The sequence below is a fragment of the Aspergillus alliaceus genome (genome assembly GCF_009176365.1).
Source record: "Aspergillus alliaceus strain CBS 536.65 unplaced genomic scaffold BDW43scaffold_32, whole genome shotgun sequence".
In the NCBI taxonomy this organism is placed as follows: Eukaryota; Fungi; Ascomycota; class Eurotiomycetes; order Eurotiales; family Aspergillaceae; genus Aspergillus; species Aspergillus alliaceus.
The window spans coordinates 87,315-98,400 of NW_022474715.1; the positions used below are offsets into that span (position 1 = coordinate 87,315).

The 11,086-nt window shown below is 47.2% G+C and overlaps 5 protein-coding genes across 5 annotated transcripts; 2 read left to right on the top strand and 3 right to left on the bottom strand.

The window, feature by feature from the left end:
* Nucleotides 1-563: 563 nt before the first annotated feature.
* BDW43DRAFT_281494 (NEDD8 family protein RUB1) lies at nucleotides 564-1,908 on the top strand. Its single transcript, XM_032042506.1, has 4 exons — nucleotides 564-715; nucleotides 820-874; nucleotides 1,001-1,083; nucleotides 1,153-1,908. Exons 1-4 carry the CDS (start codon nucleotides 705-707, stop codon nucleotides 1,244-1,246), a joined length of 243 nt encoding a protein of 80 aa, XP_031898574.1. The 5' UTR covers nucleotides 564-704; the 3' UTR covers nucleotides 1,247-1,908.
* Nucleotides 1,909-1,918: 10 nt separating this feature from the next.
* BDW43DRAFT_281496 (elongin A domain-containing protein) lies at nucleotides 1,919-3,461 on the bottom strand. Its single transcript, XM_032042507.1, has 3 exons — nucleotides 3,261-3,461; nucleotides 3,123-3,199; nucleotides 1,919-3,064 (listed from the first exon to the last, which is right to left on the bottom strand). Exons 1-3 carry the CDS (start codon nucleotides 3,316-3,318, stop codon nucleotides 2,042-2,044), a joined length of 1,158 nt encoding a protein of 385 aa, XP_031898575.1. The 5' UTR covers nucleotides 3,319-3,461; the 3' UTR covers nucleotides 1,919-2,041.
* A 361-nt stretch (nucleotides 3,462-3,822) lies between these two features.
* On the bottom strand, nucleotides 3,823-6,218 carry BDW43DRAFT_132554 (flotillin domain protein). Its single transcript, XM_032038203.1, has 9 exons — nucleotides 6,197-6,218; nucleotides 6,067-6,109; nucleotides 5,608-5,957; nucleotides 5,445-5,544; nucleotides 5,077-5,356; nucleotides 4,976-5,021; nucleotides 4,400-4,917; nucleotides 4,120-4,347; nucleotides 3,823-4,056 (listed from the first exon to the last, which is right to left on the bottom strand). The coding sequence occupies exons 3-9, from the start codon at nucleotides 5,610-5,612 to the stop codon at nucleotides 3,905-3,907; spliced, it is 1,329 nt and encodes a 442-aa protein (XP_031898576.1). The 5' UTR covers nucleotides 5,613-5,957; nucleotides 6,067-6,109; nucleotides 6,197-6,218; the 3' UTR covers nucleotides 3,823-3,904.
* Nucleotides 6,219-6,732: 514 nt separating this feature from the next.
* On the top strand, nucleotides 6,733-7,208 carry BDW43DRAFT_312665 (putative tubulin-specific chaperone Rbl2; the record flags this gene model as incomplete). Its single annotated transcript, XM_032047411.1, has 3 exons — nucleotides 6,733-6,900; nucleotides 6,958-7,044; nucleotides 7,107-7,208. The coding sequence occupies 3 exons, from the start codon at nucleotides 6,733-6,735 to the stop codon at nucleotides 7,206-7,208; spliced, it is 357 nt and encodes a 118-aa protein (XP_031898577.1).
* On the bottom strand, nucleotides 7,022-8,666 carry BDW43DRAFT_281516 (uncharacterized protein). Its single transcript, XM_032042508.1, has 2 exons — nucleotides 8,447-8,666; nucleotides 7,022-8,391 (listed from the first exon to the last, which is right to left on the bottom strand). Exons 1-2 carry the CDS (start codon nucleotides 8,481-8,483, stop codon nucleotides 7,397-7,399), a joined length of 1,032 nt encoding a protein of 343 aa, XP_031898578.1. The 5' UTR covers nucleotides 8,484-8,666; the 3' UTR covers nucleotides 7,022-7,396.
* Nucleotides 8,667-11,086: the final 2,420 nt, after the last annotated feature.

An 11,086-nucleotide genomic window follows, 5' to 3' on the forward strand; every position in this document is an offset into this window, starting at 1 on the left:
TTCCTGTTGGTACGATGGCTTTCATAGCGGTCTTGTATCTTATTCTGTTGCGGGAATATTTGATTAGGCTTGTGGGGATATAATCTGGGGTTGGGATGAAGTAAACCAAAGTACCGGGTCGTGTTGACAGTCGGTGAGAATCTGGTCAAATGGGTTGGTAATCTCTAGCTTGTCCGGGGTAATTTCCGACATCTTCGAATATTAATCACTGCAGTGGACATTATACTAGCTGTTAGGAATACTAGTCGAGAGGATGTGCTTTGGAAAGACAATGTGTGGAGTGAAAACTACTAATAATAGACCTGGTTCAATATATATTGTAATACCCGGCGCTCCAAGTAGGGTTACATATATACAGTAAGAGCTCATCCATATAACCTAAAGTATTGACATCAATCAAGTAAGGAGCTGTAGAGTATATTTATTACAAAACGGAACACAATATAGACTGAGTAATGTTGTGTTGACAAAGAGATACTGTTCAGCTCTATGTATTTGATTGTCCGCCCCACCAAAAGCCCCGCGCCACAGCGAAGCTTTCTGTCACCATCTCCAGTCAACCACCGAAGTTGAGCACCACTGCCTGCCTGCTATTCTCTCCTCCCTCGTTCGTCCCTGGGATTTGGTGATCTACCTGTCTTTAACACTGATTTGACCATTTAGACTTTCTACCACCTACTTATTATTACGTGTATCTTCCAAAAATGTTGATCAAGTGAGTCGTGCAGTGCTTATTTCTCCGTCTTGCGTTCTGGGTTCAACAAAGCAGCTGTACCGGCGAAAGTGGTGCCATAGACTGACTGTTATCTAATGATACAGAGTGCGCACCCTCACTGGCAAGGAGATTGAACTGGACATTGAGCCTGATTACAAGGTATTGCCTTACCTCTGATCACTGTTTCATTTTGATCGCGTCATATCCGCCGACCTACGCAAGGCCTACTTTCCATTCGACAACCATTCCAGACTAAAACATAATCTCACTAAAACCAAAACGCAGGTGTCTCGGATAAAGGAGCGCGTTGAGGAAAAGGAGGGTATCCCGCCCGTTCAGCAACGATTGATCTTTGGTGGAAAGCAAATGTACGTGGGCCCCAGAACGACATCCCGGAGACGTGAAGTTGTGCTAATAGGGCTTACTACTGCTGATAGGGCCGATGACAAAACTGCATCAGAATACAACCTCGAAGGTGGTGCGACGCTGCATCTCGTCCTTGCTCTCCGTGGTGGCTCTCTGACCTTCTAAACGCCTACTCTGAGTTCTAAATGTCATATTCTACTAGGTTTGCAAATGGTATGGAATGTTTGAATTAGCTGGGTGGATCTCTGGAGCCGAAGCTCGGAGCTACATCGAATATTGTGGCACTAACTCAGCTCATGCATGTTTTCATTCATTATACCCCGAAGATGGAAGCGGGCTGTTCAGTGCTGGCGGCATTAGTCTAAGCGTATGGTGTTTAACATCAGGATGCTTCCTGAACCACCTTAATAGCATGTTTGTGTCACATGCTATCAAACCCAAAACGATGTTTAATGTGCTACACCAACGCAGTAATGACAAGTCTCCTGAAGGATCTCAGAAGCATAAACTCGCGGAAGAGAATAGAACAGACGATATAGCCGTAATAACGCGAGTATTTGTCATGGTTTTGGAGAAGGGCTGTAGTGTGAATGTTTCCAGAAAACAAAAATTTGTCAAGCATATAAATGTAAAGTCGATACCAGAATCGCAATCAAAACCATCATAAAGATCATTCAGTTCACAATATAAACACCTTTCAAGATGTCCTTTTGACGCAAAATATACATTCCATAATGCAAAATGTGAGTGTTGAGTATCACAGATCCACATGAAAAGAAAGAGATGGTATATTAACCCGACACGAGAACGCCACTCGCTAATATTGCTAAAACGTGGGGGGTAAGAGAGCAAAAGGAAAGCCTATAGACAAATGCTAAATCTATAGAGCTATGCTTTAGTAACCGAGCTATCGTCACCATAGGAACGGAGTTAACCAGCGCCAGAGAATCGGGTACGATGTTAATTGACCTTTCTCCTCTTAGGTTGCATGAAAACACTGGCAGGTCTCTTTCGTACGATCGCAGGACGAGGAACCTGTGCCGGTGATCCTCTGGACTCGTCGGTAGCAGTATTGAGGCCTGTTCTAGCAGATCGATGACTTTCCATTGCCTGTGAACGTGCCTGGGTACTAGCTTCTGCGGATGAAAGCCCAGTATACCTATTTGAAGTAGGGGACATTTGAGTATTTCTCGACCGCGAGCTTGCAGCATTAGGTACCTGCGAGGAAGCAGAGGAAGTATGGGCACTAGAGACAGGTCCTTGCCCTGAAGTGATAGCCCGTAGTCTTGCTTCTCTTTCTCGTAATGACGTAAATACCATAGGGCTCTGGTTCCTCCGATCTGGTATACTCTGGAGCCTTGACCGCCCGGGTGCTCTCAATGAAGGAGGATCAGTCCGCCGGGGGGTCACAGGTTCTGTCGGCCGTCTATGCTCCTCGATTAAGGAACGAGGGGCTTGCTTGACCTGTGAAGCTCTGTTATTCAAGTGTTGTGTTGGCACGGTCAGAGCATTGTTCCGTCTCGTAGCAGTAAATATACTGCTTTTCTTCTTGGCTTCCGGTCGTGGGAGTGGTGGCCGGTCAAAGGACCAGAGAGATCCCTGTGAATCTGACGAGCCGAAAGAATTTCTTGTAGAAGTATACATAGGTTTTATACCGCCCATTTTCCGGTCATACGAAGCATACCGTTGCTTCGCTGTCGGTCTTTCTCGGGGTAGGCGAATATCGCGTCGGTCAGGGACAAATCTAGCACTATTTTTGGCGCGTTCCGAACTGATCCCGTCCAAGGCCAGCTTTAGCCTCTCTGCATCTTCATCCACTTCCCTCTGCACACGTTCTCGGAGATCGCAATATAAGTCATACCAGCAGTCGGATTGTTCCGGTATATCATACTCTTCCCATCTAGGTATATCTCGTTTGATGAATTCAAGCCAGAGTTCTTTATCTTCGTCTATGATATGAGGGGACTGCAATTCTAATGTTCTCTATATAGCCGACAGGGGTTAGCCAAGGAGCTGGCGAACGGGTCTTTGAACGACTCACTAGTTTCTCAGGACTTTCGATTTTCGTAAGAAAAGGGCGAGCAAGCGCATATGGAACGTTTCCAATATCATTCAAAACTGAGATAATCACAGGGTCAATTTGATAGCTCCTAATATGACCTTGGTGAGATATGCGCACATTTCACATTTTTCACAGCAGTCGCTGTACATAGCTGCAGGAGCGAAGGCGGCGGCATTGTTAAGAATCACGGAAACCAAGGAACGACCAAGGTAGCATGGATAAATGGTGATATATCAAGCGAGTAGGTGTATGCGAAAGGGAGATCTAGGAAGAGAAGTAAAATTCACAGCGGCAGTTCAAATGTTGCATTGATTCAATTTAATGACTATCATAGTAGGGGATGATGTGTTAGTATTGTTCCATCTTCAAGATACAATGCCGGCGGATGACGACTATCACATGATTTGATTGGCTAACACCTTTTCGGGTCTCTGCGTATGAACCCGACCTCACTTATGTATCTCTCCTTGTTACCAATTGCTATCTGTTGACTTTGAACAAAATAAATTCGATTGAATTAGCAATGATTATCTTGTTCCAGACTATTTATTACACTAACAATATAGAAGCCTCCGATAGTGGCATACAACGAAATTGAGACGGTGGGTATTTCACAACAACAAGACAACAATAGGAAAAAGGAAAAAGACAAGAGACAAAAAAAGGCCAAGAGAATGATCCGATCTCATGCTACTTGGTTGTGTCTCGAAAATCGTGTCAAATTTCTGATGACCTCAATTGGTTCGGTTCGGAGTGTTCTCCTACTTACGCCCCTTGTTCTCACCATCCACAGGCAACTGGGCCAACCAAGATGGGGGACTGATTCCAGTCTGGTCGTGGATGGTACTAAGAAGAGGCGGAAGGCCTTGCATGATGTTTCGGACAGGGGCCATTGCATCTCCGGAGCCGTCCCCTTTGTCTAACGTCAGCCTCTCATTGATCATATATGAAAATAGAGATTAAGAGTGATACTCACCTGTACTCCATGATGAGATCTTCGGATTAAGTCCTCGGATAGCTTCGCCGTTTGCTTTAGCTAATTTCTCATATGTACCGTTCTCCATCATTCTGAACTGCAGGAAGGCCTGAGGGCCTTCGAGGACGTCAATAAGGGCTGCGTATGCCTTAGACATCTCGAGGATTCCTTCAGCCTCACGCTTCTGTTGATAAAGGGTAGCATCGGCTGCTTTGCTTTGACGATAATCTAAGAATAGTTAGCGAGAGAACCCAGTGTTTCTGACAGGCTGTAAGCTTACATGCTGCATCTGCCTCCACCTTTTGCTTATACAACTGAGCATCGGCTGCTTTCTGCTCTGTGTAATAAGCAGCATCTGCATTTTCTTGGGCAGACTCGCGCGCCACTTTGCTCTTAGTGACTTCACTAGCCCTAAGACGTTCCAATTCTGTTTCAGCACGCTTAGACTCCACTTGCTTCAGCAGCTCTGCGTCTTTCATTTCTGTCTGGCGTTTGGTAGTGATCTTGCTGATTTGAACACTGGCATCGAGCTCAGTTTGGCGGTTCATGAGCTCAGAATCCGCCTTGGCTTTCTCGGCTTTCCGTTTCGTCTCCAGTACAGCAGTATCGGCGTCGATCTTAGAGATCTCCTGCTTCATCCGTCCTTTCTTCTCTGCCTCTCCAATCTCACCCTTCATCCGTGCCTCGGCAACATCAACCTTTGCTTGGTTGAGGGCTCCCTCGTGTGCTTTCTGGCTTAGAATGGCGAAGTACTCGCTGCCAGGAGTATCCTGGAGCTCCTTGACATTGGCATTGTAACTTAAATCTGTTAGCAAAAAAAAAAAAAAAAAACTTATATTGATCTTTAGTGACTTACATTCGCAGACCGAATTGCTGAAGTTCCTTCTGCACGTTCTCAATTACTGTCCAACTGCGTTAGCTAGGTTAGGCTAACAGGGATGGGCAACAGCCACAGACCTTTGCTTTTAAAAACCTGCCTTTCCTTGAAAACCTCCTCCATGGTCATGCTAGAGACTATCACTCGGGTTTCGCCCTCGATAATACCCTTCACGATCTTCTGGACATTGGTTTTGTCCTCGGAATTCTCTGCAAGAAGTCGCGCATAATCCTTAAGTGATTGTAACTCATTATCGGGACCGATAGTGAATACTGCCGGCAACGAAAATTGGAGTTTCTCCATTGTCATGGCCTGAAGATTGAGTGGCAAATCAAAGGGCGCCACAGAGATTCTTGCACACTATTAAAAGGAAGGAAAATAAAAAGAGGAGTTATTAGCTGCAAACTCCAGACAACTTCATGATTGATTATTTAAAGGGAACACATACTCGCTGAAATGGGAATACTATAGCCTTCTTACAAATGCGGATATCTTCTATCCCGACTCCAGTGAGCACGAGATACTCGCTTGGTCTCGCAATCGCATACCTGTTTGATACTTAGTTAGCAGGAGGCCCTTGGAGCATGTTTTCGTGGACAGCAGTAGTTCACCACATTTTGAAAGTTCCGAAGCATCAAAATTCTTGCGATTTGGTGACGGTACCTAGTTATGGTATATGGCCTTTGGAACCATCAACGCTACTCATATACTACAGATTTAAGAGCTTCAGGAGCCTCCAAGTATATATTAATTACAGGCAGGTCCCATGATGGCGCCATATGATTTGCCCTGCCCAGGGCCCAGGGATTCACCGTGGGAGCCATAGATTTTCGGCACGAGTTCCGGAGAAAGCCTTGTTATACACGGGGAATTTTGGGACAAGCCCTCGGGCGATGTTCTTGGTGCCATGCAACACGAACGCCCGACGGGGCGCACGGGGGAGTACAGGGTCAGGCACAGCCTTGTGAACAGAGCCAAGAAATTAGCCCCCTGAGCCATTGGTAAATCCCATGGGACCCGTATTGACGACAAGGCTGAGACATCGGCTTCCGGGGAAAGCTGCATCTTACCTAGGATGCTAGCATTCCGAGGCCAGTGAGGTTGAGAGATAGCCTTGTTCTTGTCAGGGATATGCCCGGAAGGTTGTAACCTAAGAATTTGCAGAAAAATCAAAATTATCCAGTGCAGGGGAAGCTATACTTATTGGACTATTAGTTCGATTTTTTGTCTTTTTGCTTTGGGGAGATAGTAGCCGACATTAGAGGGATTTACCAAATTCGGCTTGTTGCAATATGTTGTCAACTGGCAGACTGGAAGGGTGGATATTGTCACGTGCCACAGCCGCTGCCCCCACTAAACAAACAATGCAAAATGAGTACTGGATAGCATCGTCATGGCGGAGGGGTAAGAACTTCTTACTATGATAACACATTTTCTGAAAAGGGACTCTTAACTGATTACAACATATAACTTAGCTCATATCACAAGGTATTTGCGCTCTGTACAATTTCTATTCCATGCAACCACAGCAACCAGTCCATTTCAAAGTCAACTGCAACGAGGAGTATATGACGCTCGCGCTCTGTTTTCTACTACGATTGCATCCCTACTTCCTGATTTCAAATATAAACTCCCTTCAACTTCTTAGCTCTAGAAACAATCATACATCCATGCTCATTAACTGATATATATCTGCAAGTGATTCAATTGCTAACTAGATCTTCCTAAAAAGCAACATGGCACCACGCTCGCAACTGGAGATCACCACAGCCTCTGTCCTGCGCTTGGTTAAGGAAGAGGCGTCTTACCACCGCGAGCTGCAAGAGCAGAAAGAACGAGTCAAGAAGCTGGAAAGCCAACAAGGTGGTGATGACGAGAACAAAGAGTACATGTTGAAGCAGGAGGTAATTACATCCCAAGGATATACCTACTATGGGAAGGTCTGCTAATCCAATTAAAAGCGTCTTGCTCTTGAAGAAACTAAGAAGGTTCTTCCAAGCTTGAAGCAGAAGATCGAAGAGTCGATAGTAAAGCTTCAGAGCCTACTGGTTAGTTTCGTTAACTGCGCTTCACATGATTCTAAGTATCTCTGGCTAACACCCCCCGGCAGACCGAGGAGGGTAATAAAGGACCAGAGAGCAACGTCGAGCACATCAATGCTGCCAAGGACGCTATTGCCAAGGCCAGGAAGGCTGAGCGCGAGATCGCTTGAGGTCCATCATATGGAGTGTCAATGGGACATCAATAAAATGCATATGCTACTGTGCTATGCGATAAACCCATTTAGTATCACAAATGGAAAGAAAAAAGAATTGTAAATTATGATTATCACTATGACCCAACGCCGCGCAAGCATAACTCATGATGTATCAATAGCATGAAAAGAGATGCGAAGCTGGCTTACGTGATATCCATTCTGTCACCTACACGGTCATCGGACACCTCTTCTCCCTCTTCTAAATCGTCGGGGTTCTCTGCATCCTCATCTCCAGTCACTTCACCTTCATCTACCATAGTGGCATCTTGGTCTGGCGCTTGCTTCTTGTCATCTTCAGCCATAGTGACTTGCCGTAAGGGTGATGCTGCCCCTGCTGCTGTCAACCTCTCTGCGTGTAAGCCAGCAGATGAACGAATAGTTTCGTCGTGCCCTTGTTGAGATGGAGTAGCACTATCAGACTCGTGTCGAGGTGTATTCGCCCCACTAGATTTTCCCTTGGAGGGAATATCACCGTCGTCCCCATCCTCTCCTTCCTGCATACCTTCCCTGCGCTCAACCTCTTCCTTCTCGTCTCTAATAAGACGCCGGAGCTGCATTCCCTCTTCCACAATGCGACCAAATTGTTCTCGCCGTTCAGCCCAGGTCATCGCATAATCCTTGCTCTCCTTCTCCAGTTCAGTAATCTCTGCCTGTAGCTTCTGTAGATTCGCTTGTTGATCTTCCCGTGGCTTCAAAAGTCGGTTGCTTGTAATCTTATCAGCTAGATCATCGTAGCTTTTCCGTAGCGCTAATAGCCGCTGTGCCTCCTCTAACTGACCCCGCAGCTCTGCTGTGTTCTCGCGGACAGCCTGCATAGTGGAAAGAATCCGAAGCTTCTCAGTTGCATATCGTTCGCGTTCCTTCTCATTGCTCGTAAGAAGAAACTGAATGCGCGCGATGCTACTCTCAAACGCAGCAAAGTCTAGTGTTACATCTTCGCGGAAATGGCGCCATTGTTCGAGCCGTTTCTGTTTCTCTGCTTCCGCCGCGGTGGCATCGTCGTCGGTTCCGTCAGGCGGAGGGGTAGGAGGGAGGGTCGCATTGGAGACAACTAGCGAATCGGGGCTTAATAATCGTTTTGATATACGTTTGAAAGGTTTCTCTTCGACATTCAAAAGGCGCGACTTGTGAAGGGCATCTGGAAGGAGTTAGCGTGGTGAAGCGGAAGAAGCTTGTTCAAGAGCAACGCCGACCTTCATCCGACTGATCTAATAAGCCGTAAGACGCCATTGTGTGAGCGAATCAAAGTATGATTCTGGCAATTGACTCCAATAACAGATGGTGGAACAAATCGGTGGTTGCTTCGGTCGCCGAGGAGGTTGAGTGCTTTTGAAAAAGGCTGGTGCGAGCGGTCTGGGGATCCGCGCTAAAGGCCGTCACTTTCTTTCTTCGCTCCGCCATACTGCTCGGAGCGCCTTTTATGGTACTTCCCCCCTCCTCCCAAACTATTGACTGCTATCGCTGTTAACCAACGCTGAGTGAGTCGACCAACCACGCCCCTATGGGGTCGATTGCTACCTATTTATGCGGGATTTGCTGGAGTTTTCTATAATTAGCAATGCCAATTGCTCTCTTACTCTCTAGACTTCGTGTCGGGCTGGACCAGCCTTTTGAACATGCTTTGGCGCTTATACGCAAGCAACGCTCAAACGGTCTATGATTATAACGCTTACGAAAAGTTATCCATTCTGACTAACCAACGATGTTTTACTGATGGAAACTACGTTAAAAATTAACGCGCGCCCGTCCCACTTACGGCACCTTTCCTTACCGTCATGACGGAGATATACTCAGGGCTCCATGTGGGCCAACGGTTCGCCTCGCTGGAGGAGTTCAAAGCATTGGTGCGAGGTATATCGGTTAGGCAACACTGGGAGCTTCGAGTGACAAGAAGCAACAAAAAGAGTGTGGTTATAGGCTGTCGGTCATCGAACAATTGCTTTTTCCGTGTCGTCTGTCGCGCCAATAAACATACGACATACATCAGCAGCCTCCAGGACAGCCATAGCTGTCGCAGTAGCGCGACTTCCACGAGTAAGACACCTGTCCGATCAGAAGTGTCGCATGTGCGGTTTCTTCTCAACGAAATACCGAAACTCTTCGATATGAGGAACAGCATCAAGGCGCAAGAAGTCGTGGATGCCGTGAAGCGCTACCATGGATATGAGATATCGATACGACAAGCGCAACGAGCTCTTATCAGACTCCAACAACAACATACACAGAACCAGGAAGAACGGGCTGACACCCTCGACTCCAGCGGTGACGACCAACAAGAGGACAGCCAACTACCTGAGTCTGAAGAACCGGCAGAGGGCTCGACTTACAGCAGCCTTTCTGGACAGAGATGGATCCCAGAAACTATGCAGCATGGCCTCATGGATACCGAGGGTATTCAGCAAGGTGGCATTTCGCGTAATCCTACGCTTCAAGCCCCACAAATGCACGGCGAAGCTTTGCAGTCGCACCCTCAACTCCAGAGTTCACATCAGATACAGCCAACACCTACCGTGCATCACCCATCCAACATTCAGTCGCCAGAGCAGGCATCTCTAGGAAATCCTCTAAATCAGCCAGTCACACCTCATCAGCATCGTTATGCAGTGTCTGCACCCAACCCTCCGTCAGCGTCGCAGACTGGGCAACCCAAGCCCCAAGGACGGCTTCAAGCCGAGGGCCACCCTGCAGCCCCACAACTGGTTCTCACAAATTTCAAGATCGAGTTCACTTGTACTACATGCGGTGCTTTAAACCAAAGCTTTTTCCCAAACCATGGGAATGTTACTGGTGGAAATTATCTGCCTCAGCCTCCCTTACCCAGTCAGAGCACTGCAGCAGAAGGCTCGGGGCGCTCAACACAGCCTATGCAAGGTAGCAGCGGTTCTAGTCGCGTGGCGGAAGGCCATGGGTATGGAGCAGACACTGCGGCTGGTGCCCACGGTGTACAACCTCCCTGGGGACCAGGTGCTCTAGATGTTCCAATTGCTCCTGCACACACCTAATCCACGTAGATCGATAGGGTGTCAGGGCTATTTGTTACTCAGAAGAGGTGACTTGTAACTTTTTACCAGAGCAGAAACTTTCGTTCCACTCTCTCAGGACTGGTCATTTAATCAAAGACATAAAACCAAGGCGATTTGCCCAGACGCCACTGGAAATGTATCTCGCTTGCTGAAGTGACACCCTCGATTGGGATCAGCATCAGTAGGTCGAACTAAGCGTCTTTGAATCATCTGGAACCTATCCTGCACTTCTCCGAAGAATGCCCTACCCATATTGTTGGTTCAAGCAAGCGGCATCTCCTGGCAAAGATACGATAGCAATGAATACTATCTTAAAACCAAGCATCCAGTTGCAGATCAGACGAAAGAGAGGAAAAGGGATAAAACTACATTACAAATGTTTCAAGACAGAGTTCTCCGAGAGTTGGCTCGGCGATAAAGGGGACCTGACCGGAATTCGGCACGCTTCCGACCACGCTTTTCGGACCTCCGACAGGGGATCGTCGATTGCCGACAGCGACGATCCACATTCTCATCGAGGAATGAAAGCCAGGGCGGAATAGGTCCCGTGCAGTTATCTCGGATTTACCAATAGCACCGATGCTTGGGCAGTGGGTATCGAATAGCCTTTTTCTGGTCAGTGTCTGTGGAGTGTTTTTGTGGGCAGGCACCGGCGTGCTTCAGTGTCAAATTAAAATCTGTCGGCGTGCACTCCGATGCTTCGCTCAAGCTCAGAACGGTTACGGCGATGGCAAAGACCATAGTAAATGCGTCTCACTCACACACAAGGTTTGATAGGCACTTAGGAGATTTCTTTTTCCTGTTATAATT